Source organism: Phoenix dactylifera, chromosome 2 (assembly GCF_009389715.1).
Source record: "Phoenix dactylifera cultivar Barhee BC4 chromosome 2, palm_55x_up_171113_PBpolish2nd_filt_p, whole genome shotgun sequence".
NCBI lineage: Eukaryota > Viridiplantae > Streptophyta > Magnoliopsida > Arecales > Arecaceae > Phoenix > Phoenix dactylifera.
Genome location: NC_052393.1, coordinates 10,433,290 through 10,460,858, shown reverse-complemented (window position 1 = coordinate 10,460,858; position 27,569 = coordinate 10,433,290). Strand labels below are relative to the sequence as shown.

General features: G+C 41.5%; 1 protein-coding gene across 2 annotated transcripts; it reads left to right on the top strand.

Moving 5' to 3' along the window:
• The first annotated feature begins 16,600 nt into the window (after positions 1 to 16,600).
• On the top strand, positions 16,601 to 25,273 carry LOC103705155. Of its 2 annotated transcripts, none has more exons than XM_039120898.1 (5): positions 16,601 to 17,081; positions 17,228 to 17,453; positions 17,593 to 17,769; positions 17,859 to 18,318; positions 23,554 to 25,273. In XM_039120898.1, the coding sequence occupies exons 2-5, from the start codon at positions 17,316 to 17,318 to the stop codon at positions 25,062 to 25,064; spliced, it is 2,286 nt and encodes a 761-aa protein (XP_038976826.1). In that variant the 5' UTR covers positions 16,601 to 17,081; positions 17,228 to 17,315; the 3' UTR covers positions 25,065 to 25,273. The 2 variants fall into 2 exon arrangements, with proteins under 2 accessions (XP_038976826.1, XP_038976832.1); XM_039120904.1 differs by having other exon boundaries at positions 17,212 to 17,453.
• The last annotated feature ends 2,296 nt before the right edge of the window (positions 25,274 to 27,569 follow it).

The following is a 27,569-nucleotide window of genomic DNA, read 5'->3' as shown; positions in this document are numbered from 1 at the left end:
AAAAATGAAGGCTTTTTTGCCTTTTCACCCATGAATAATCATCATAATCTACTATAATGCAAATGTAAGGGTTGATTATGACTTATCCAAGAAGACAAAATGCTTAATCACCTCATCCCAGCTTATCTTGGAATTAAAGAACCCCATTATGGATAACAATAACTTACCGCCCAATTGGTTATCCTGCGTTTTTTTTTTTTTTTTAGTACAACCAAGATAAGAGAAGATCTTAACAAAGTCACTAAACAGAGTAAAGACAAGCACACCAACACAATAACAGGGATAGACTGAATAGTTTACATCGCCTCCGATGACCAAATTGGTTATCCTGCTTCCAAGCAAGAGTATTAGACTTCTTTATCCCTGCCACTGGAATTTTATGCAACAAATTTTGTGCTGCGTTTGCTCAAAAACAGAGTCGAATTAGATAATTTTAACCTATTTATTCTAATTTAACCAATCAACTTTCCTTCGATTCTCTCTGCAAGATGAGGTTGGCACTTTAAAAAGTACACAATTACTTTTTGAGAGTCATAATCAATTTGATCTTAGAATGAAACACGATTTTAAAGTTGTGCTGCTCGAAGGGGGAATAAAAAAAAAGTCACTCCTCTAGACTGTAGTGGTTTGTGACAACGCCTCATTTGTACCTGGAGGGAAGGTGATGGGATAAAGAAAAATGTCAGCTTCCTTGGCACTCTTGCCGACTTTAGACGTGGCAATCAGATCAGATACGGATCAGGTGTGGATCCATGTATAATAGGTTAAAAATCTAACAAACCGAACCGATCTTTTAATTAAACAGATTAGAAGTCCACTCTCGAACCTGGCTGTTTTATTAAATAGATGATTCGATCCGATTTACAATAGGTTGAAACAACTCAAATAGATTAAACGGTTAAGCATTGCCATCTCTAGGACTCAAGTTGATCTGGTAGGCTAGTTTGAAATAAACAATCAGCGGTGACTCCTCCCCGAATACAAATCATGTAGGTCCAACACAAATTGAGTTCACCGCATATATGTGTAATCCGGCAAACTATCAGCTACTCAAGTCCAAAGACTTCAGAAAATCAGAGAGGCTTCATGCCGGCTAGGACATGCATACTTGCTTTCTTTCTTTTTCTTTTTGTTCTTGGAGGTCAGTGGATGACATATTCTGGTCCACATGAATCTCATGCATGAGTCCGTCTGACCTATACTTTTATCTTAATTTATAAACTATATATGTTGCTATATGTGAAGAAAATATTTAAGCTTTTTTTTCCTGATACAGCGGCGACTCGCATTGGTCAAGCATGAATACAACCAATAAAATTAAAAAAAAGAATATGATGGTGAGAGAAAGGGACAGACTCATGACTCTTCCAGAGGATCTCTTTCAAATAATGTGCAACATAAAATGCGACCCAGTTCACCGCAAAATTTATTTTGAGATGAGTGAAGCAGCTAGCTTGGTTTCATTCGAAAAGGCTCTCTTGCTCTCTCTCACGTGACGGCATGGTGCTAGTAATGGTAGGAGTACGGAATGAAATTATTTGGAACAAAAAGTGTATATATATCTTTCCTGATAGGTAAAGAGTTTGAGACCCTACAATAGAAGTTTTTGCGGCAGTTTATTTTATTTTTTCAATAAATTTAGACTATATTTTTTCACAATCTAATCTATTTATAAATATTTTTGATTTTTTTTTTCTTCTTGACCCTGGTCAATATGGTCCAGTCATATATTTTAATATAGTTAAAACCAATTTTATATTCCAATAATGAACAACATACTGAGTAATAAATATATTCTTGTACAGGTTCTTATATTTACCCAGCATTGTAGTGCATATTTATGAACTCAGTTTTTTTTCAGAAGCAAGCATGTTGGGAAAAAACTAAAATACCTTTTTCTAAAAAAAAAAATTTCGGTCCACAAAACTAAGAAATAACTTGAAACATTTTTATAAAAATATTCAAAAAAAAGGAGCATCCATGCATGCTAATTCAATAACAATTTTCTGCCATATAACTCTATACCAAATGCAGCTGCTCCTGCTTGATGTGTGTTTGAAAACCCACTTTATTTTTATTTTTTATAGAAATATCTTTTTTTTTTTTGCTGAAGTATAGAAATATCTTTTCATGAATAGTTATGCATCTCTAAATAAACTAGTTGTGCATCTACTGGCTAAAGACGTCATTTCCTATTACAACAGCAGTACAAAATTCCAAATAAATTATTCTATAAAATACAAAATAATAATTGTCTCTTTTAAGACTCCATATTAATATTATCTACAATGAAAAGTCTTGGAGGCCAGCTCTCAACAAGAAAACAAAATACTAATATATTTCCTTTGCATGCTCCGGGTCCACTGCCCCACTGGAGAATGGAACCACGGTCCTACCTCATTCCACTGGAAATAAGGCGAACTTTTCTTCAAGACAACCCTGCGAGCGAGTCGCAGGCCTTTCTCTTTCTGCACTGGTAGATGACCAATCCTATCCTTGGCTCCATGAAACCCCACAAAAATTTCCAGCGCCGAGGCAGCAGCCTGTCTGAAAGCATTCGCTTGAGTGAACCTACGCCCACCTCACAGCTTGGAGTTTTTGGAAAGGCCGGGAGGCCTGGAGTTCTTGAATTTTGTACTGGTCCCACTTGACGGCGACCAACCAATGACACACCTACCGGTTTGCCACGGATGATGCCCTCAGAGTAGTTCTACGAGGGAGGAAGGCATAGCATCAAAGATTTCATGGTCGGATTCCAGTCCTAGCCGTCGTGTTGGTTGCTTAACGAGCGGAATCCTGTTTAGATGCAGATGAAAGGATATAAGAAGTTTTTGAATACTATCACGAAATCATTTTAATGCTTGTGTAATCCACATGTCATATGGACGAAGTTTAATTTCTTTCTACCAGAAGAAAAGCAGGATTCTTCACTGTACATTAGAAATTGCCCGGCACCTATTCAGGATAGGATGAAATTGGAGAGGTCTAAAGTTGATAGGTGCATGAACTCCTCGTAAAGCTTCATGGAGATTGGTACACAACGAGCTTTCATGATGTTTTGCAAGACAATCTAACCATTGGAATCCCTGTCATTCATCGCAAGGTCCTTGAATAAACCATGCGCACTGAGTTTATGGATATTTAGTGATCTTTTTCACCCTCTTGCCTGTGGTGAATGTGCCCTAGTATTTCAATTTATTTCTTATATATTGAACTAATAGGGCCACTCTCACCACTCTGACCATGCCTAGACCAAACATATTTGTATGCAATCTATAACAATCCAGGACCTTACCTAAAATGGCTAACCAGAAGATATGATTTAAGTTCCTTGATCCTGTATAAGTATTCAAGATCTACCCAGTGAATAACCGATGTGGGATTAAACACACGCCTGCATGGATCCTCATATACTTCCCCCGTTCAAGCCCTGACGTCCTCGTCAGGCTAAGAAATTAAATTCATTCAAATCTAATCACAAATACCACAATCGGCTCGTGGTCAGCTTCAATGGATCTGTGCTGCAGTATCCCCTAGTCCACATAGATTATGGGATGGATCCGCTCTGATATCATTTGTAACAATTTAGGACCTCGTCCAAAATGGTTAGCCCGAAGATATTATTTAGGTTCCTTGATCCTGTATAAGTACCCAAGATCTCCTTGGCAAATAACCGATGTGGGACTAAACAGACGCCCGCACAGGTCCTCACATACTTTCTCCGTTCAAGCCCGAACGTCCTCGTCAGGCTAAGGGTTCAAATCCATTCAAATTTAATTACAAACACCGCGATAGGTCTGTGGTCGGCCTCCATGAATCCGGCTACAGTGTTTTTTAATCTACGTAGGCTATGGGCCGAGTTTGCTTTAATACTATTTGTAACAATCTAGAACCTCACCCAAAATGGCTAGCCGGAAGGTATTATTTGGGTCCCTTGATCCTGTATAAGCACCCAAGATCTATCCAGCAAATAACTGATGTGGAACTAAACACACATTTGCACGTGTCCTCACACAATCATAAATGTATGTATACATTTATTTGCATGCCGCAATATTTTATTTTCATAATCGTTATGCTGCCTAGCAACAGGCAGCTATAATTGGCGTGTGTGGCAAGCATTACTACATTTTTAACATGTTATAACTCCTGTGTTTTCATTTCACACTAAATTTATTTAGAGAAATGATCATGTTTAGTTAGTTGTTTTATTTGATAAGGAGGGGCCATATATATGTCTATCAAAAATAAACTCTTCTAAGATTCATAAGACTCACGGGGTTCATGCATGCACTTAGTATCAACCATTTATACATAGATAATACTATGGAACATCCATTTCAAAAGTGTTTCATGCCATGTAGTATGAGGGGATCAGACTAATTAACAATATATAGAGATGGTTAAAAGCTGAGTTGGTAATCTAGTATTATGAGGGTCCAAGGAACATTTTCTATGCACTATGAGATGCCCAAAAACATTTTTTTTTAGACTAATCTAATTTGTAATGCATTTGCAGAGAACTAATGCTAGTATAGTTACTAACACCAGAATTTCCGCCCTTAGAAAATTGCAGAGGCCGCCATGAGTGTTTCCAAGCCAAACGAATTGCATGAGGCCATGCCTCCTGACTGATCGATACGCATGTCAAAGCACTTAGTAGCGGCAACTGTTAGGGACCATGTATTTTGCTAGTGCACTTCTTCATGTTGGGTACCAAAGGCGTATAAGTGAATTGCACTTTCTCCTTTTGAGGTCCAAGCCAACTTGAAAAGAATTCTTCGATCAAAAGGAGGGGAATCCTTTAAATTGTCAAGTTAGTTCAAATCCCAATCTATACTTGATTTCTAAGAGTGAAAGTGCTCGTCCAAACTCTGTCTCGGGCTGCAGCTTGATCACCGTATTTGGTTCAAATTAGTGAAGATGTCAATGTAAAGAGTAGTTTTATGAAGTAATCTACAATTATGATAAATATGCATTGTTGCGTTTTAGCATTACCCCGAAAAAACAATATACATCTATTAATTATAGTTATTTTTCTTTAGATATTGCGGACATGGGCTAGCTTTCTGGTTCAATTGGAGAGATTCAGATACATTCAAGATTCCTGAGGTATACGCCAATATTCCCTATGAATTCACTTGGCCAATGCATTGCTTAAAGCCAGCAATTTTGCACCTTGACTTGCTTTGCATATGTGATGAATGAAATTCCTACTCGCACTAGGCAGTCGAATGACCTATCTCATTTGTCATGAGGCTTGCAGAAGAGGAAGTGTGGTTAAATTACTCTAGGTTTTGATGAGTGGGCGCATGAAGTGATAGAAGAAAGGTGCAAGGATTAAGATAGGGGTCTTGTCAAGATAAAAGGTTGAAGACTGGTTTAAGAAATATCCGCCTCCCATTATATTCTGGTGCATTATCATTGTATGACAAGGAAGATTATTTTTCTTAAGATTTGAAGCTACCCCTTCAAGCATTTGTTGAAATTTTCATTTATCTACTGATGCAAAATTTGGAGATGGCATTGTTTGAAAACACGTAAAAACTCCAATTTAACTACTGTTCACCAAAACTAATTTTTTGAGAAAGCAATCAAAACTACTTTACCCTTTAATTTCATGTCTATTTCGTAACAGAACTAATTCACACCACTTAAAGAGTAAAAATACCGTCTTTTTTGAGGGAATAAGGTTAGTAATATACTATAACTTTTGTAAATGTGATGACATAAAGGCTTTTCAAATCTCATATATGCCCTTACCAATTTCGAAGGCTAAACTTTCAATCCGGAGTTTTTTTTTTTTTTTTTTTTTTTGGGAGAGTTAAAAGAGCACACGCTTTTATGGTATTTACTTTCGACTCTATCCCAAAAAGATTAAAAAAATAGGAAGACGAAAATGATATAGGCAAGAAGGAGAAAAAGGAAATCCTAGGAACGCATGTAGATGTACATATATGCACAGAAGAATTGGCAATTTAGTGCTTTGAGTTTGGTATTAGAATTGGAGCAACTTTTTTTTTTTAAGAAAAAGGAAAGAGAGTTTAAACTCCAACATTCCCAAAAATACAACTAGTTGCAGATTTTTATGAAGGATGGACCCTTCTTTATCATTATACAACCCATGGGAATCAGAGTCAATCCTCGTGGCTCAGTAACTGCCAAACATTCTAGTCCATGTCAATTTCATTTGTTCTCAAACTGCCAATGACTCGTATCTTCCATGGCTTTGTTCTAACCTTGACCGAGCAGCAAACCTAGTAGATTGTGCTCCCCAAGTGTTTGAAAGAAAGGAACCATCCATTCTCTTCCACCACAATCTAATTATTTTCTTAAAGCTTGGTTTAAAGGCCAGGGAAAAAGGATACGAAGCCACTCTCTTTTTTAAATGACAGGATAATGATAGGGTAGGTTTAGGCAGCATCCACATGAGCACTGGAAAAATTCCAACATCATCCTCCATGTCCGAAAGTCCTCGCATTTCTTTATCCTTTCGAATCTTTCCCTTTCCCAGGCCGGTCAACGAGTGTCTTCATGTCGTGTCCTCGTCGTAGCGTAGTTCCCATTTAAAGTCCGTCATCCGAGACCTCAGAAAAGAACCCGTAAAGACACCCAACAAAGCCGTAGTTGGACCCACATAACGGTGAAAAGGCGGTGGTGTCATGCATGGGTTCAGACGTAGGGTCCTAAAGGCAAGTACGAAGCATTTGTCCTGTTCCCATTAAGGACCGACCTCATTAAAAACGCTCCCAGATTCGATACTGCGCCCCTTTTAGATCGCGGCAGGAGGAAATAAAAGGGACAAAGAAATAAGGAACTCCCTTATTTTTGTTTTTTTTAATAAAAAACAAATATTAAAAGACTTTCGTGCGTTAGCTTGGGTTCTGCGGTCCCCACTCTAGTGGGGCCCGCGCCGCGGATCACGACGCTCACGTTCCAATAAATGCACCGGCCGTGTTTTCCAAATTGCCCCTTGCTTAATCCCCGTAACGGACATTTGAGTCCGGGGGCATTCCGGGAATGGTCGGGTGGGGGTAGTATGGGAAGAAGGTTCGTTTTCGTCGAGGACAGAGGGTTTGGATGGGGTAGTTCTAAATACACCCCCCGATTGCTCAGGACACCCCCCAAAAACAAAAAAAAAAAATACCCAAACTAACCTTTAGTGTAATTACCATATTGCCCTTGAAATTTTCTCAGTACACCCCCCTTCCTCCTCCTCCGTCTCCTCCTCTGTTTCGTTTTGAAAAGGAAAAAAAAAACCACCCCTCAAACCCCCCTTAAACCCCTCGATCCATTTACATCGTTTAGGCGATCTTTGAAGGAGATTTAAGCCCCATTCGAAGCATGGACAAGCAACTAGTGATTTGGGACGAAGAATCGGCCGCAAAGATACGTGTTCCACCTTGTTTCGAAAGTTTTTTTTTTTCACGGTTCGTGCTCCGTTCGGCACTGGATCGCCGAACAAAAGGCTTCTGTTCGGCTGCACAGTGCCAAACAGAAGCCTTCTGTTCGGCAACGCTCTACCGAACAGAAGGCTTCTGTTCGGCTGCACAGTGCCGAACATAAGGCTTCTGTCCGGCACACTGCAGCCGAACAGAAGGCTTCTGTTCGGCACTCTGCAGCCGAACAGAAGCCTTCTCGTGCCAAATCGCGTGCCGTGCTGAATTTTGTGCCGAACAGATCCTCTGATTCATTAATTCTTGGTGATAAATTATTTTATATGTAGGGCTATGCTACAACCGAATCGAGTATAATTGGATCAGAATTTGTACTGGATTACACAAGCGAATTTACAACTTACGAGGTATTATAATATATTGTGCAATTTTGTATTAGTTTAGCGAGCTATTTTTACAACTGTGTACTTACATAAATTGTTTAATGTATAGATCTTCAAGAGTAGAGAGGACTTATGTAATTGGTGTCGTGAAGCTGGGAGGCGAAATGGTTTTGTTGTTGTAATCAAATCATCCGATGCAGGTACCATTTCTAAGAAACCCAGAATTACGTTAGGTTGTGAGAGGGGTGGGACGTACCGAACCACAAAAGAAAAGCGAATAAAGACTGCCTGTGGGACAAAGAAGTGTGGATGCCCTTTTGCATTAAGAGGAAAGAAATTGGATACTGCGGATAATTGGATATTACTGGTCGTATGTGGAGTGCACAATCATCCCGCTGCAGAGAATCTGGAGGGGCACTCATATGCAGGGAGATTATCTGAGCAGGAGACGGAATTGTTAGTGGATATGTCGAAGAGTTTGGTTCGTCCAAAGGACATATTATCCACATTGAAGGAAAGAGATGCCCTCAATGTTACGACTATCAAGACTATCTACAATGTACGTCAACGGTTTAAGGTTGCAGAGAAAGCCGGGAGGTCTGAAATGCAACATCTATTAGGTAAATTATCAGAGGCTAAATATATTGAGTGGCATAGGAATTGTACTAATACGGATGTTGTGCATGACTTATTTTGGGCACACCCTGGCAGCATTGATTTGTTCCGTGCATTTCCCCGTGTGTTGATAATGGATTGCACGTACAAGACGAATAGGTATCGTCTTCCGCTCTTAGAGATTGTGGGGGTGACATCTACTGACATGACATTTTCAGTTGCTTTTGTATACTTAAATTCTGAGGGGGAAGAAAGCTATACTTGGGCATTAGAGAGATTGCGCAGTGTCATAGCTGATGATGTTTTGCCTGAGTTGATTGTTACAGATAGAGACTTGGCTTTGATGAATGCAATTCATAGAGTATTTCCTACTGCTAGACATTTATTATGTAGATGGCATATTAGTAGGAATGTTTTGGCCAAGTGCAAAAAATTTTTCGAATTGAAGGAGAAATGGGATAAATTTATTATGAGTTGGAATGTACTAGTGCTGTCCTCCACGAAAGACGAGTATAATGATCGCTGGAGTGCACTGCAGAGAGAGTTCGGTACCTATCCAGATGCACTACAGTATATGTCAGATACTTGGCTGAGCAAATACAAGGAAAGATTTGTTGCGGCGTGGACTGATACATGCAGGCACTACGGAAATGTGACGACAAATAGGTATCACAAATAAAGACTCATTTAAATTTAATTTGCCTCAATTCTTATATCTAACTTTCATTTGTTTACTAGGGTCGAGAGTGCACATGCAAAGCTCAAAAAGCAGCTTGGATCAAGCCAAGGAAGTTTCGAGTCATCTTGGACTAGAATACATGGATTGATTGAGTTGCAGCACAGCTCCGTTAAAGCCTCATTGGAGAAGAGTTTATTGGTAGTGCAGCACAACTTCAAGCCAGCTGAATTCAAAGAGTTGCGAGGTTTCATATCTATAAGTGCGTTAAATCATGTCCTCGCCCAATCGAAACGAGCCAATTCAGTTGGGTTTGATGATTCAAATTGTGGGTGCGCTATTCGACGCACACATGGTATACCATGTGCTCACCAGATTGCGCGGTACAGGGTGGAAGGTCGGCCCATTCCTCTCGACTGCATAGATCCTCATTGGAGGAAACTTGATATTCTGCCTACCCCCCCCGTGCAGCCAATTCAGTTGAGTTGTGATGCAGAGTTAGATTTGATTGCGCTACGATTCAAGAAGTTAGATGGGGCTTCTCAATTGCAGATGATCAAGAAGTTACGAGAGATTGCAAGTCCAGATAGTACACCTCTTTTAGAGCCTGCAAAACGGAAGACCGGTTCACGTGGGCGCGCTTCACTGAAGGTTGATACGTCTACTCGACGTGACCCGTCTGCGTTTGAGTTGGTTCTATCTGGACAGGATAGTTATTCACCTGGTGTTGAGAAAGTTACCATCCGCAATCCATCTACTCAGATTCAAAAGAGACAGCCCAAGCAAAAGGTAAGTACCAAATATTTATTTCCTTACAATAGGTATCACAACGTCTACGGGACGGTCCGTGCCGTGCCGGTATGTCATGTGCCGATACGGGACATGTCGGGACGTGCCGTGCCGAGATGTGCCGATACGGGACATGTCGGGACGTGCCGTGCCGAGATGTGCCGATACGGGATGTGCCGTGCCGAGATGTGCCGATACGGGATGTGCCGTGCCGAGATGTGCCGATACGGGACATGTTCTGCCATTGTTACATATTTTCTATCATTTGATATTATTTGCAGATTTTTCGTACTAGAGCCCAGTCACATACGCCCATTATCTATATTGATGCTATTCCTTCTGCCTTGAGACCATACATCCAGCATATCAAGGATGTAAAAGCTGATGGGAATTGCGGATTTAGGGCAATAGCTGACTTACTGGGATTTGGAGAAGATGACTGGGTGCGTGTTAGGAAGGATTTATTGCAAGAGTTGCAATGTCATTCGGACCACTATCGCACATTATATGGTGTGGAAGGGACGATTGCTGAGATCACTCATGCATTATCATATTATGATGATTGTCCACCATATGACAGATGGATGACTATGCCGGACATGGGTCATCTTATAGCATCCTGCTATAATGTTGTCCTATACCATCTCTCGTTGCAACAATGTCTGACCTTCCTACCTCTCCGTTCTGTGCCAGTACCTCTTCTATCCCGCAAAGATATCGCTATCGGATTCGTAAATGGAAATCATTTTGTTGAGGTACTACGTTCACAACACTTGCGAATATTTAATTTTGCTTATTTAATTTTGCTTATTTATAATTTTGTAGCTATTAATATTTTCTTATTTCTAATTTTGAAGGTGTTCTTGTTGCCGGGACATCCCGTTCCGCCAGTAGCGACCAACTGGCGAAAATATCATCTTCCTTGTGCTACTGGATGGGAAAATTCATATGAAGCACGGATTCAACAGTTCAAAGAGAGCATCTCACCTAATGTTATAATTAGCGAGACAGTAGAGTTAGATTGATTATTTATATATGTACAATTTTTGAAAGTTGTAAATTTTTTGGGGCTCTTAGAGTCATGTACTGTGAAACTCCATCATCAGCTGGGAATACATATGACGACTGTTGTTTCCGTTGAGATTTCAGATGTAAACAGAAACATACTTAAGAGCTGGTGGGAGCAAACAAATCAAACAGGGGAACTAATAGACCTTTCTGATGTACAAGAACTTAACGGTGACAAGCTTGAGCAGATGATTAACACATTTGTTGGAAAAGAGGGCTCTGTGATGTTCTTGGTTAAGAGGTTAATCGGCTGCCCTCTCCTTGCAAGGCCAGGTCTTGCCACTGGCACCCTCTTAGGCTTTGCTGCCTTTTTTGGAGGGGAACTTTGTCCAGGGTCAGCTTTGATTGGAACAACATTTGGAGGTACCTCAGGGGGAGGTGGAGGCAGAACATCAGTCATATCAGATTCAGGGTCAAACCCCCCACGGGACTCCATCTCCTCAGGGGGAGGTGGAGGCAAGACAGTAGAGTTAGATTGATTGTTTATATATGTACAATTTTTGAAACTCCATCATCAATATAAATCAAAAAATATCTGTCTTCGCATTGTTAGATTGATTGTTATGTGCACTGTTATATTTGTGTAAAATAGAACGGGCCAGGCTTTACAAAGATTACACGTAAATGTACCAAAAATATATATTTTTCATTAATATCAAAGGCTTTACAAAGATTACAAAGGCTCCATCATCAATCCCTATGACGCCATCGTCGACGCGTGTACTGCTGTACGTCCGAATGAGAGGGTCCTGGATCCGAATGAGAGGGTGCTGTACTCGGGCCAGGCTCATCACCCAGAAGTACCTGATGCATCTGAGAAATAGCATCATATAGGTGCCCGGCACCTAGTGACGTAGCCTCTGAGGGACCCATCCGTACAATGTCGGTACTGATACCGAGTGCAGCTGCATTACGCCGCCGGTGCATGTCAGCATCATCATGACCTCCCCTAGCTCCAGAATGAGTACTCGAGCGCAGATGAGGAGGCTGAACTGCAACGTGCGTGATACGGAGATACCACTCCATGTATCCCGGTACGCTGTCTGATGGCCGGGTAACTGGGTGGCTCCTGCTCGCCTGGCTCAGCACGTGGTCCTCCCACCGCTCCCAAAGCTGATCCATATAGGAGTAATGTATCCGGTACGAGCCTGCTGTGGAACCTCTGTTGGCTCGCGTAGGGGCTAGTGGCGCTCGAGGGATGGTCTGAATACGACCAAACTGTCTAAGAACCCTTTCTGGATGATAGGGTTCTACGATATCAAGGCACTTGATGGAGCCACTAAAAAATGCGACGGGTATATATGGGCGATCTCCCCGAAGCCGATGATGGGGATCCCAAATAACCTGTAAAACAAAAGGTCCATTTCAGTTTTATACTATATCGCATATTAAATGTACTGACAAACACAAGCAAATGGTAATATGATACGTACCTCATCGATGCTCAAAAGGTCCAATGACTCACGTAGAACCACTAAATGGTCCATCGTGGTACGGGATGGAGTACCGGGCATCCAGCGGTGCACGCGGGGACTGGCATCAGTATACTCGAGCGACGGGTGAGGACTGAGTGCTGGAAAATGCTCATAAATCCATGCCTGCAGAAGCGTCATATAACCACTGATCTGTCTCACTGATGACCTCGACGCAATCCCCAACTGCCGATACAAATATGCTAAGGCAGCTGTACCCCAGGCATATGTGCTCACCCTATCCAGATCCCGCAGTAAACACAGATACGCTATAGGCACCCTGGTCCCACTCTTATCAGCAAAGAGTGTGCAGCCTAACAAAAATAACAAATAGGCTCGTGCTGCACACTCTATCCTCTGCTGCCTGTCTCTATCAGATACAGAGTGAAACTGAGTCCTCAGCCACTCCATCCTCACAGACTGACCGCGCGATGACAGTACCTCCTGACGCGCGTCTCCAGCTGACACCCCCAACAACTCCACAAGTAGCTCCTCAGCATCCCGATCACTCATCCTCTCAGGAGAAACTGATACTGAGGAACCTGCGACAGGAATCCCTAAAATGGCGGATACATCATCCAACGTGATAGTGATCTCGCCAAATGGTATATGGAAGGTGTTCGTCTCGGGCTGCCATCTCTCTACGAAGCCCGAAATCAGAATCTTATCGATGAATCGATAAGAGCACTGTACTAACTCTACGAGGCCCGACTGCCTCAATAGTGCTCTGAACCTGGTATTTGGTTGGTTTGAAGACCACCACTTCCATTCACCAACCTTGGCAGTATGGTTCATGCACTTTAGTGGAGCTCGTTCCTGTAATATAAATGTATAATTACTACTACTTTATAAAACATCAATAAACAAAATATAATGCTATAACAAATAAACAATACCTGTTGCCTCCAGATGGAAGCTGCTATATGCGTCCTGAAACTGATCAGGACGGACTCATCCTCTGGACCTCCTGGACATGGTCCAACGGACTCATCGTCTTCGCCCCTAGCGGGCATATCATCATGCTCTGACTCAGGAGAGTCCGATGGCATATGAGCAGGCTCGGGAGAAGCAATCCTAGCACGACGTCTCCTAGCTGACGCCGTAGGTCTAACTCTGGCGGGACGGGGATCCATGTCTGAAAATATAGAAATTCAATGTTAGGCTATATCAAAGAAAATAATTCAATTGCATACATAAATGTTCGGCACAAAATTCAGCACGGCATGCACCAGAACCCTTCTGTTCGGCTGCACAGTGCCGAACAGAAGGCTTCTGTTCGGCTGCACAGAGCCGGACAGAAGGCTTCTGTTCGGCTGCTCAGAGCCGGACAGAACCATTCTGTTCGGCACTGTGCAGCCGAACAGAAGGCTTCTGTTCGGCACCGTGCAGCCGAACAGAAGGCTTCTGTTCGGTTGAGTGTTGTCGAACAGAGGGCTTCTGTTCGGCACTGTTCAGCCGAACAGAACCCTTCTGTTCGGCGATCCAGTGCCGAACGGAGCACTGGAGGCGGGGGGGCGGGGAGCTACCTCGACGTGGTCGTGGAGGCGCCGGCGAGGTGCTCGTTGCTCGGGAGATGGCCGGGGAGGTGGTTCCGGGAGAATGCCGGCGACGAGAGGGAGAAGGGGAGAATGCCGGCGACGAGAGGGAGAAGGGGGAACGGGGGGGTTTTGGGCGAGGGAGAAGGGGGAGACGGAGGGGGTTTGGCCGCCGGCGAGGTGCTTGAGGTGCTTGAGGCGAAGTTTTTTGGGCGGAAGGGAGAAGCCGGCTGGAGTGGAGTTTTGGAGGGGAAGAGCGGGGTTGGGGGGGGGGGTTTGGGGGGTGTAGAGAGCAATTTAGGTGAGGGGGTGGGGAGGGTGAAGGGTAATTTAGGATTTTTTATTTTTTTAGGGGTGTCCTTAGCAAATGGGGGGGTGTAGAGAGTATTTAATTTTTTTTTAATTTTTGGGGGGTGTCCTGAGCAATCGGGGGGGTGTATTTAGAACTACCCGTTTGGATGGCCCTCATCATCATCATCCTTCGCAACTCATTTACTTTTAGAGAAGGCTGGAAATCGGAAAGCCCACAGCTTTGCCGGCCATTTTTTTTATACTACTAGAAAATATCAACGGGGACACGTAAACATGAAAACGAAATTTGAAAATTGTAACAAAAAAATATAAAAAATAATGGAAAAATGAAAATAAATCCTGCTGCAGTGGACGATGTATTTACTTCTATTTTATGCAAATTCTATCGCAAATATCAATCCATCAAATTTCTTGTGTGAAAAGTACACAACGAGCTTTCAAGGTGTCACAGATAGAGATATACAGCAAACTGTCACGACGCAGACGGTGGTCCATCCCGTCCCAGTAACTTGATCGTTTACTACGCTCTGCTATGGCTAAGTGAATTAAATGGGCAACACCAGCATCCTGTACAATATGATGGTCGAAGGCTCTGAAATAATTATCTTTAAACACGAGTTGGACATCACACCATACATGGGCAACGATGAACATGTTACATTTTAGACCTTTCATATTTTCCGGAAGATCATTCTCTCCTTTCAGTAAATTTAGTGCAGATCTTATTGCATATATATGATAACCAACACTGTCGGGTTTCTATATATAAACATATAGGGTCATATCAATTCCTCTTTCAAGTTCGGAAAATATACATGCATGCACGGTCCCCCTTACTGATTTGTTTAATCGAGCACTCTATATGCTACTTGACACAGGCTTTTTGGTTACTACAATGCAGGATACTTTTAGGAAAATTGGCTACATGGTCCAAAAGCGTCACATTCGCTGGGCCACTCCTGATTAAGATACTCGAAGCGTAATAGCGCATGAACTATTCGACCTTTACCGTCCCCTCTCCTTACTGGTCCAGCATGTATCGTCCCATTGGCATCTAATGATCAATGCTTAGTGCTGCCCGCAAGCTGACCGACTTCAAATGTGTGGATAACAGTTGACACAGTGACAGGAAGGCTAGGCCGGCCTAACCTGCCCATGGGACACGCACATGTGACATGCCTCTGTTGTCATTCGAGAAATTATATCCTACGCCTGGTGTACAAGCTCAGCAGTACATTGGACCAATTTTTTTTAATTATGTGTATCTATCTAGTCACCTCAGCATAAGAAAGAAACGAAACGCGAAAACTCCACCTCTTCTTCTAGGCAAACGAAACCCTAGCTGCCTCCATCTTCCAAGTGCGGCTCTTTGATCCTCTTCTAAGCATTTGGGTCTATCTGCCACCTTAGAGTAAGAAAAAAAAAGGAAGCGAGCGTTGTGAGAACCCGTATGGGCGTGTGTTTTGTCCCAGAGTGGACCAATTTTTTTTAATCGATCACGTGTTTCTATCTAGCCACCTCAGCATAAGAAAGAAACGAAACGCGAAAACTCCGCCTCTTCTTCTGGGCAAATGAAACCCTAGCTGCCTCCATCTTCTGAGTACTGCTCCTCTTTGTCAAGTGCTTCGCTCTTCGATCCTCTTCCAAGCATTTGGGTCTATCTGCTACCTCAGAGTAAGAAAAAAAAGAAAACGAGCGCTCTGCCCCTTCTCCCGAATCATCGAGGGAGTGAGGGCAATGGCATCGATGAAGGATTACTTGAAATGGAGGAGGAGGGCATTGACCTTGAAACATGTGGCCAGCTCCGACGGTAAAAAGTGCGAGGAGATCGGTGGAAAGAGAATGAAGGAGGAGGAGGGTCTTGTTTTTTTTTTTTTTCTTTAGTTTTTCTTGTTTTTGTATTTTATGTTTATTGAAAAAAAAAAAAGAAAATATTTGGCGGAAAAGAATTGGTCTAATGTACTGCTGAGCTGGGACAGTGGGTGTAAGATATAATCATGCGCGATATCCAGGCTTGGAGGCCGCAATTGGCGAAGAATTGGATCCAAACCCACGCCCGAAGCCGGCAATCCGTTGGAGCTCCGCTTTTGCGGTCCCACGTCCAGTCTCCGTTTGGTTTCATCAGACAGAGTCACGGAGTCCATCATAGAAAGAAATGAGGAAAGCATGCTCTCCCATGGGACAAAACAACAAGGCGGGCATTTAAGGAAGAACAGAGTCCAAAAATAGTTAAAGGGACAGACAGTGGGCAAAATAGGGAAGGAGTGGGGGCAGAAGGGGAAATAGACACGCAGATGGTTATACTCGCGCGAAGCTTTTTGCAGTACTGATTTTTTTTAATAAAGTTAGGAAGCCATCTCCAGTGGTGGGAGCAGCAGCCGATCCTGCCGTGTCACTGGTCGCGTGTGTGTGTGTTTGTGTCACTGCAAGTCGATAAATTTCCCCCCGCAGAGCACGAAGAGGGGAGAAGAGAAGAAAAAAAGGGAATCGATCCAATCCATCATCCATGATCGATTCATCCCTTCCCTTCGCTTCCCGCAGCTCTCTACATCTCTTCTCTTTTCCTTTTCGCAGGAATAGCGGCAGGGGCTGCCGCGCAGCTGTTTGATAAAAGAAAAGGAGAGGCAAAAGAAAGCGAGAGAGCAGAGCCTCAGGCCCAATTATTCCGATCCCTCCTCATCTCTTTCCTCCGAAAGCTTGATTTCCGCCCCCCAGATCCTCCCTCCCTTCTCTCCCTTTTTGTCCCTCCCCCCTCGACCCTTTCTTCCCCGCTCCAATGGGATTCGCTCGCCGCCATCGGAACCCAAGCTTGCCTCCGATCTTCTTCTTACAAGGTTCGGCCTTAACTCTCTCTCTCTCTCTCTCTCTCTCTCTCTCTCTCTCTCTCTCTCTATATATATATATATATATATAGACATATATATGGATATATAAACCCTGGTGTTTTTCCTGATCGTTATATAGTTTTTGCTCGTCGCAGCAATAGTTGTAGGGAAAGATTGGTGACGGGATGGAGGATGGGAATCCGGTTTGAGTGAGGATTTTTGATCCATGAGAGGGGTCGAGGGATGATGACGACGACGACGATGATGCTGAGGAGAGGAGGAGATTTGAACCTGAACAGCTCGGTACAGACGTACGGGGATTCGATAAAGGAGGGATTGAAGCAGGCAATGCTTCAGCATGAAGTCATCTTTAGGAATCAGGTTCGGAGATTTCTTCTTTCTTTTTATGGGAAAAAAGAAAGTTGTTTAGAATTTCATGAATAGATCCCCTTTTCGATTTCCTTCTTTTTCCGATTCGATAATGTAAGCATGGGGTGTTTTCCGGTTATGGAATTTTTAGGTCCAGGAACTGCATCGGCTGTACTGGACCCAGAAGAACCTGATGAGCGAACTCGGCCGGAAAGAATCTGGCGTATATACTCAATTTTCGCTGCCCCCTCGAAAGGGCTCGGCGGAGTGCAGCGGATCCGCGGGGGAGAAAAGAGTTGGTAATACTGCTCAGTCCGGATTGCTGATGGTAAGAAATTTTATTTTCGCCCACTCTCTTTTAAGTTCTGATCTTGGCAATGCATGGGTGAGAATTTCTGAAAGGAGAGCAATGTGCAGGCGAGCTCGACGCGGGCACAGGGTAACATCAATGAAGTCCATAAGAATGGGGTGAGGAATTTTGATCTGGAGCTCCCTGCGGAGGAATTTATGAGACATCCAGGGAAAGAGAATGGTGGCGGATGCTTGGGAGTAAAGGGTTCTGTGTGTGGTGAGAATGCCACGAATTCAGAGTGGCTGAAGGCTAATATGCATGCCAAAGTGGCTGATGATCTCAACAAGGGCAGTTGTTCGAACGCCCGTGTTGTTATTGATTTAGAAGAAGAGCCTGTGGAATTGGAGTCTAATGGGGAAGCGCATCTCATTTCCTCCTCTGGATTGGTGGCTCCGATCAATAATGCTGCAGATAAATGTGGTTCGCCGCCAACCATCTCATCTGATCGCGTCCATGCACAGAATCATTTGCATGTGGATCGTAGCGGCAGATGGGGAGGGCTGAAATCTACGTACCGTCTCGCTGGTAAGCTTTTTCGTAATGAGTTTGATGGGTTTATTCATTGCATCTGTTGATAGGTATCTGCTAGTTATCTAGGACTTGCACATTAAGAGCATTCCATTTTGCATTGCCAATTGGACTAAAAGCCACCACGGAATTGCAGTTAAAGCCTCCTGCTGGCGTTGCATTATAATCTCAAAATGTTGTTAACCTCTAGTTGGAAATAGGGGATACTCATATCCTAAAACTACCGCAAGATTCTGGATAGTTTACAGCAGAGGATGCCATCTGGATTTTGGAACTAGATTCTATAAATCCAATATGTTCACGTGGGAGTTCTGCCCGTAGGTTTTAGCTTCCACAGTGGACATGTGAACATATTGGATATATAGAATCTGGTTCCAAAATCCAAATGGCATCCTCTGCTGTAAACTATCAAGAATCTTGTGATAGTTTCAGGATATGAGTATCCTCTGCTGTAGGTTTTTGCTTCCACATTGAACATGTGAATTGGATGCATTTGCTGGTAGAAGGAAACTTAACGGCATTAAATTGTTATTTGGTCACTCTCTCCAATCATCACTGATTCAGTATGTTTGTTGCATGCGTTTCATTTTTTATTTGCACTAATTAGTAGCATATTGGACTTACAAAAAAAACAACATGATCAACTTCTGCATTGATACTGCTGTGGACCCGCCCACAAAATTAGACCATAATTTGTAAGCCACAAGTTGTCGTTCCAGCATTGAGAATTTGCCAACAATGAGAATGTTGAAATCAAATCTCCATGAACTTTCAACTGGTTGCTTAATATTCTCTGTGATTAAAAAGAATATCTAATAACTTAATAGATTCCCAGTATGTATATTATATAAAATGCAGTAGTGCATACTGTTTTACCAGTTTTATTGTACAGCATGCTGAAGCAAACAGGGTCTCTAATGCAATTTCAGTTTGGATAGTGTATGCGAGTTAATAGTTATCACATACGGACCACCAACCACTTAATAAGGTGGTGCTTGCTTGCTCGCCTTGTCTATAAGTCGTTCCAGCATTGAGAATTTGCCAACAATGAGAATGTTGAAATCAAATCTCCATGAACTTTCAACTGGTTGCTTAATATTCTCTGTGATTAAAAAGAATATCTAATAACTTAATAGATTCCCAGTATGTATATTATATAAAATGCAGTAGTGCATACTGTTTTACCAGTTTTATTGTACAGCATGCTGAAGCAAACAGGGTCTCTAATGCAATTTCAGTTTGGATAGTGTATGCGAGTTAATAGTTATCACATACGGACCACCAACCACTTAATAAGGTGGTGCTTGCTTGCTCGCCTTGTCTATAATTTGCTTACCTGCTGCATGACATGAATCCTTAATCATCTTCTATAATTATCCGTTCTCATTTCTCAATCAACATAACTGCCCACTGCTTCGATGCAATTTTTGAAACATGTTCTCTTTTTTTTTTTCTCAAACCATTTTTTCTCTTTGTCAGACTAAATTTGTTGGGATCGTGCAATTTATTTAAACTACTTGTAGTGCTGCTCATCTTTCGCTCTGTTTGATGCTGGAAAATCTTATCCATGCGATAAGAGATTTCTGGGCGGACATTCTGGTTTGAAATTATTGTGAAAGATGGATGATTCAAATAGACTGGGGCTGCTTTGGCATCAGCTGATCCTCATTTTAAGAGAGAACTAATTCAGTTGTGGAGGTGATTTATCTTATCCCTATTTTTTAGGGACTAATTGCCACCCCACCTTCACTATACATTTAGGGGTTGTTTGGATGCCGGCACAGTTTATACCCTGGATATTTCTATTCCTGGATAAGGATAAGAAGATCTTAACCGTTCTGGGATGGGGATTAGAAGAAATTTAGGGTCAGTTTGAGAAAATCTCGGGCTCACTAATCCCCATTGAGGAGAAATACCTTGTGGATGGCACCCTTATTTCAAAAAACCAGAATCCTTGAGTGCTTGGAGGCCCTCTCTTACCATTTTGGTACAGTGGACAGCCACCATTCATGGATGGAGCATCTGGGCATCCAAATAGATCCTGAGTTGAAACCCATCAAGAAACTTGCGGGGAAGATCTTATCACGGTGGTAAGATCTTCCGCATCCAAACAAGCCCTAAGTCTTGCTGGCTTGCTGATCACAACAGTTAATGCAAATTAATATCGTATATATGCAATCATAAAGGGAGCAGTTTCAGGCCTAGTATTCTGTCAAAGTTGAATCTGGATCTGTTCTCAGTTGGGCTGGCTTGCAGAGGGTGTAACTTTCAGCTGCCAAGCAAAACTGCAGAATAACAAATAAATTTAAAGTTATCTTCAATTATTTAGATTTTGTGATTTATCTGCAATCTGAAATGAATAAATTAATTTACACCAGGTCTTCTAGAAGATTTTAGATGGTATACTGGGTATTTAAGAATGACAGATCTTCTATCATTTGTTTTGCTTGGAGTCCGTGTGGGGAAAAGCTTCTGAAAGTTCAAAATTCCTAACGTAATAAAATATTTGTTAGATTAAATTTGGTTGTGGAAATTCAACTGTTGATAAGGTAAGAGAGGGGCCTGACTATTTGGACATTTGGCATAAGTATCAAAAGTGAATGTGTCCAAACTTTTTGACAAATTGGTTCTGATAGTTTGTCATTTGATAAATATCATTTTTTTTTCTTCGAAACGTTCTGACAATTCACTAGAAGTATCTTAACCATTCAGATTGATTTTGTTTGACACTTGGGAATGATTAGTTTATAATGCTAATTCTTACCTTGTAGTGTTATCATAAACGACATTTCAATTATGATGCCAAGTACTAAGTACGAACATTCTAGGCTGATGTATGAAAAAGTGTCTAGCATATTATGTACAAATGTATAAGATTTAGAAATGTACAAATATATAAGTTTTAGAAATCAAAGTATCTAATTAGTTAAGGTGGAAAGTTGTTGGTGGGTAGCAACACGTTCTTAATTACAAGACTTAAGCTTGTTTTGCTTTTGAATAACCTTCCACTTTTTCATGAACTTGGTGAACGGAGTGCAATGTTTAGTATAGGAAATATTCATTTCACATATAATTTGATGTCCAATTTATGTTAGTTAGAACTTTTAGAGTGATTGGAAGGACAAGAATGCTGCACAATCAATGATGCAGTTGAATATTGTCCGAACAATAAGATAGCTTGAATATGATTCTAAAGCATGCGAGAAACAGCAATAACAGCTTACGATATAAGCTGCATAGCATTCACACTATATATTGTCTCATTATTAGAGCATGATTTTGTCACAACACAGGACTTCATCCAAAAAAAGCTAGTCAGAAAGTATTATTTGGGTTTCTTGTACCTAAGATCTACACAGTGAAAGTGTTATTTCGATTGACCATAGATTGATTATGATGTTTATGATTGGATTTGTGGTACTTGAGATTGGATTTGAATGGTTTTGGTCCCTTAGCATGGTAGAATGCTAGGACTTGAATAAGGAAGTATGTGAGGATCTGTGCATGCGTGTGTTTAGTCCCATCTAAACTAAGCATCGGGCAAATCTTGTGTACTTGTACATGGCCAAGGAACCCAAGCAACACTTTTTGGCTAACCTTTTGGGTAAAGTCCTAGGTTGTTACAGATTTAAAATGATCTTTGCTTCTAGATTCTTATGTTTCTTGTGCTCTTGCAATGTGTAGCTTCATCCCATATCTATATTTCACATGCAGTTGCAATTTCTATATGAATAGATCTCTGTTGTGCCAAAGAGAAGAAAATTGAAAAAAAAAATTGGTGCAGTTATCATAGAACAAATATCATGGAAGTTGCGAAAAAGAAGAATAAGAAAACTTATGCATGTAATGAACAAATAGGGTGTGTTCCTTGCAGTTCAAGGGAAATGTTATATTTTGAAAATACATCAATATATATGTGTGGTCCTACAGGCACATGGCTGTGCAGGCAGCTGTTTGGGTGCATCTGTGCATGCACATTAATGCATGTACGTGTCTGTCTAGGAAGTATCCACTACGTGGATGTGTTGTATATCTACCTAGGAAGTATCCACCAGTGTTCGGAACATGGTAAATTTTTATCATAAATATTACATGGAATGATAACACTGTTTGGCAGCGAAAAAAGGGAGGGACAATCACCAAGAATGGTGTCGCTTAAATAGGTGGTGGCAGGGAATTTAAAAGAGTCTGTTTTGTCTTGGAGCTTTTGTGGGCTAGTGATCTCACATGCAATGTATGACCATGTTGGCGGTTGTCTGACCTTGATCAGCACCAAGTCATGGAGCTAGATCCATGTCAACTCATTTCTAAATAGATCACACTAGCTCGAATTCAATTTCTTATATAATTTCCCAAGTTCATGGACGAGAATTCTCCTCTCCATCCTTTTATGCTGTATTTAGTTAGGTAGGGTCAGTCCAATCGTGTAATAACCATGGCAATCCAACTATGGATCCACATTTTTTTTGTCTGGGTCGTATTCAGATTGGCTAGAATTTAGGTCTACCTTTCCTATTTGCACTCTAGGTATCTTACTACATATGCAAAAGTTGTGACCGGGGACCATATTTTAGACTACCTGCTTATCCAAATTCTGAGATGTTGAATTATATAGTCTATGCCCAGATGTGGATTTAGGAATACCTTCCATGTTCTGCTCTAGATTACAAGCAAATACATCCTAAATCAATCCATCCTAAATCAATCCTTGAGTTTGTGGCAGATGCTGTACTCGTGATTTGTTGAGTAAGAAGCATGCATTCAATAGCCGTTTTCCCTTGATCTATATTAGATTATTGAATGTGATTTCAATCTGACTAACACTGTCTCTGATTGTTTACTATTCTACTTGCTACCGACTTTAAAACTCCAGCAGTATCAGAACTAGGTACTCTGAGGTACACCCATCGTGACTTGTTTTTTACATCTATCTTCCTGAATCTGGTATCTTGACAGATGTAAAAAATAACATCAAACACCTCTGATGCACAGGGTCCATCTTTCCCTCTCAAAGGATGCACAAAGCCCATGATCTCTCTATTCTTACCTTCGTAATGCTGCTCCCTTTCTATACATTTTTAACTTAATTTGTGTGTGCACCCTGAAGAATTTTATTCCTTTTATGAAATCAACTGTCACTTGACATAGAGAAACTCAAGGCATAAGTATTTCAATTTAATCATGTTTCAATAAACTTACACATCCTTTTATGATCTCGTTTTTGCTTTACAGAGTTAAATGAATCTGTTGGTTATCCCTCTATCAAGCCATCAACCCAAAAGCAGCAAACTACTTTGTGCAAACGAATGCACATTGACCTTAACATAGCTCAAGGTAATGAATCTATCCAAGCTTTGCCTGATACCATGCAAGCATTTCCTTCTCCATCCACAAGTTCATCGGTTGTTCACCATGGAGATGTTTGGAGGGAATCAAGCAGCAGGTGCCCAAAAGAATCCTCTGTGACACTTCAGCCTGATGCTCCATATTTTTGTCAAGAGAGGGAAAAGAATGTCGATTGGTTGTTTCATGGTAGTCAACATTCACATCAAGCTTCTGCAGTGGGTACTAAGGTTTCTGAGTATAATGATAATCAGTATGGGTTGGATCATGAGGTTCAAAGGTCCAGTGCTGAGGGTCCAGCACATTGCTACCAAAACTTAGAGGAAGGTTTTTCTAGTGTTTCTAGTAGAGGAATTCAGTATAGCATAAACATAACGGCCGTCTCATCTAAGGGCTTCCGTAAACCAGGAGATGCAAAAGTAGACTTGTCATCAGTTCAGCCACATTCCAATGTACTTATTGATAGCAGAAAGCCAACCTTAATTACGGCCTGCAGCAACAACATAGAAGATAACAACTTACATGCATCAGTTGGGAGTACCAATCTGCCACCAACAGTAATCAGAGGTTCAGAAGACAAGCAAGCAAATCATGAGGGGAGCGAAGAAGATACTGTATCAAGCCATGCTGTCAGTCGAGGTGAGAAGAAACAGGATGAATGTTTTGAAGAATCTTCCATCAGAAATAAGCCTGAACACGTCACTGGAAATAGACAATGTGCTTCGCTGGACAAAAGTGCCGAAGGGAATGCTGTTCTCTCCATTACAGCGGATTCTGGAACAACTCAGCTGGACACCCCGGTTGCTGAAAGACTTCCTAGCATGAAGGTCCCCATTCCTGAAGTTTCTACTAGTGTCTGCCTACCGGAAAATTCATTCAATGTTAGCAAATCAAAACCTGAAGACAACATCAAGCAGCAGACAACTGAAGCAGTAGAAATGGACCTTATGATTGTCAAGGCAGCAGAGACACTTCTATCTATGTCTTCAAAGAATGTAGCACTTCCTGTGGATCAGTTTGCTAGCAATGGACAGGTAGAAGTCGAGACTGAGGAAGGGAGCGATCAGCCTGCGTATTCTTCTGATTCTTTTGAGGCAATTACTTTGAAGCTACAAGAAATCATAGATGATGGACAGTCAATGCCTGCAAAACCTACTGAGAAGGAAACAGGGAATGATGCTTGTGGGGTGAAGTTACGGAGGGGAAGGAGATTACGAGATTTTCAGAAAGACATATTGCCAGGGCTTGTTTCCCTTTCGAGGCATGAGATTTGTGAAGACTTGCATACCATAGGGTATGAGCTTAGGAGGAACAGGTCCCGCAAGAGCTGTGGGGAGACATGGTTTGCACCAGTTAGAAGCAGGCGATCGAGGCGTTATGCAGTTGGTCGGAGGCGCTGAGAGATGATGATTCAAGACCCTTATATGTGAACTTGTTTTAAAAATTTTATATGACTGAAGTCTCATAGCAGAATGCTTTCTGGTTTGCCAGGAAGTCGATGAAGCTGATTCTGGATAGTTTTGTGAATATATATTACCTGAACTCAGTTACAAATTAGGGCGTCTACAGTTAACAGGTAAGTTTTCAAACCGATGATCTTTCGTGTGCACGAGAACGGAGAGCATGGCTGTGAACTACGGAAATGCACAGTACTCTTACCGATTAGCTACAGGTTGGAGTTCATGAGAGCGCATTGTTGATCAATAAGAGCGTTTTGATGCACCGTATCTGCCGTCAAAACAAAGATTTTGCTATACTTATCTGGTTAAAAGAAAACAATCCTTCTCGACGAGGAGAAAAAAGATTTTGAACGAGTTTGTAGGAACAAAAATGCTGTAGGTAATGATTGGCTCAATACCACATGAGCCATGCTGTTCGATAACAGGCACGTTAATCTCTTCGTAGGCCTGTTTGACCATGACAGAGGTATTACAATTTACAGCAGTTATGTTTATGCTGAGCTCTCGATTCGATTTATGTTTTCTGGGTTTCAAGAAGGGAGAAGGTATTGGAATGAGATGCCAACTGGGTGCAGCCCGTTGGAGTCTGGAGAGGTGAGAGTCCCCTAAAGTATTACAGGTTCAGTAGGGTAAGATCTCGCATTGTGCAGATTATGGCATGATGCCCATTGGTTTCATTTCGGCAGTGTAGGATGGCATGGTATAGAACGGGTTAATACAGGTTGTATCAAGTAGGTATGGATTAGCACAGTTCGTACACCATTTAAGATGAAGCTGACGGCGTGGCTCTTTGGTTTGGTACAGTCAAAATTGGTTTGGCATGGTTGGGGCTTTAGTTGGTTATACCCCATGAGCTCTTGTGGGAGGCTCTTCACACTCCAATGACAGAGATCTCTTGCAGCCTATGAACTAGTTTCTTTTCTTGATGACCATGCTTTCTTCTCTAGAGGACCAATATATCTGAAGTAGCTTGTAGATATGCCAGAGTTTCTAGGATAAAGGGCACCCGTTCTTCGGACGTAGAGGAAAAAGTGTGACTTAGTAACATGCGACTTAACGGGATGCAATCTAAAGAAAAATGCTTGTGATGTCTGACACCCTGATAAGGCTATGAGCACAAGCATGATGCTTCATTGCCTAAGTTCAGGAAACTTATTCGACTCCAAACCTGGCAATCCATGACATTTCATGTGCAACCTCGGCTCTATCTAGGCATTAGTAGTTGAGAAGCTACACACCGTTGGATTACTTGAATCATATTCTTCGAATTTAGTTAGCATTACCTTTTTACAATTACAAATTCTTACAAAATGTTGCATGACTTTGTGGTGCACGCATAACACCCTAGATTTTGCTTTTTATTAGAGAAGCAATCTCAAGAAGACCACGTTAAGTAGGCAGAAATGTTATGCGGCGTCTATCTTATTTATATATTAAAAGTTTTCTCATCTACGGTTGTTTTTTTTTAAAAAATTTTGTTGGCTATACTTACATCGATCGATATGGGCCGTCATTGTAAAATAATAATAATAATAATAAAAGCTTCTCTTTTTTATATTCTGTTTTTTTTTAAAAAAAAACTTTTTAAGGAGAACTCTCTTTTGTCAAGCCTCCAGGGGAAAATCCTTTTCAATACAGTTGGGTCCCATGTTTCTATCCAACCAGCACTTCCCTCTCTCTGAGTGCCCGATGATGTTGACGCCGAGATAGATTTGGGGAAGGTGGGTTGGCTGCGGAAGTTGGGGAACGCCACCCACCAAAGCCGCTCGATCACCAATCTTCTTGTTCCCCACCAATTCCAAATGCAGCTGTCGTCCATTACGAGTACACAAAATGTCCCCTCTTTCTTTTTCTCCCCGCACTCTTAAATCTCTTTCCCTACGACGGCTCGAGACTTCAACTGAAAAGTTATCTCCTTCCCAACGGCGACTCGAAAAGTTGGTTAGAGGATGTTATTAAATCTTTTTTAGCGATATAATTATTCAAAATAAGATACACTATTTTTGGTATTGGATCTCGTATCGATACCATATTAACATTATATTGTTACAGTACGGTATAGAATTTTTTCAATGTACCAAATATTAGTACAGATATCCAGACCGTACTGGTACGATACGGTATGCCTCATACTATTCGGTTCAAACTGATACGATAAAAATCTTTCTAACATATAGCGGATATAAAACTAAACACACGATTATACGAATCCTCACGTACTTTTTTTCATTTAAATTCTACTATTCTTAATAGACTAAAAATCTAGGTTTAACCAAATTCAATCATAAATATCATGGTTAGTTTGTTGTTAGCTTCAAATGAGCATTTATATCCAACATGATGTGCACCACATGATGATATACCACACCAATTATCTAGTTTCGTTTCTATGGGCTTCATTCATCTTGTGCTTGTTTCATATTGTTGTTCTTCTTATCTCATTTT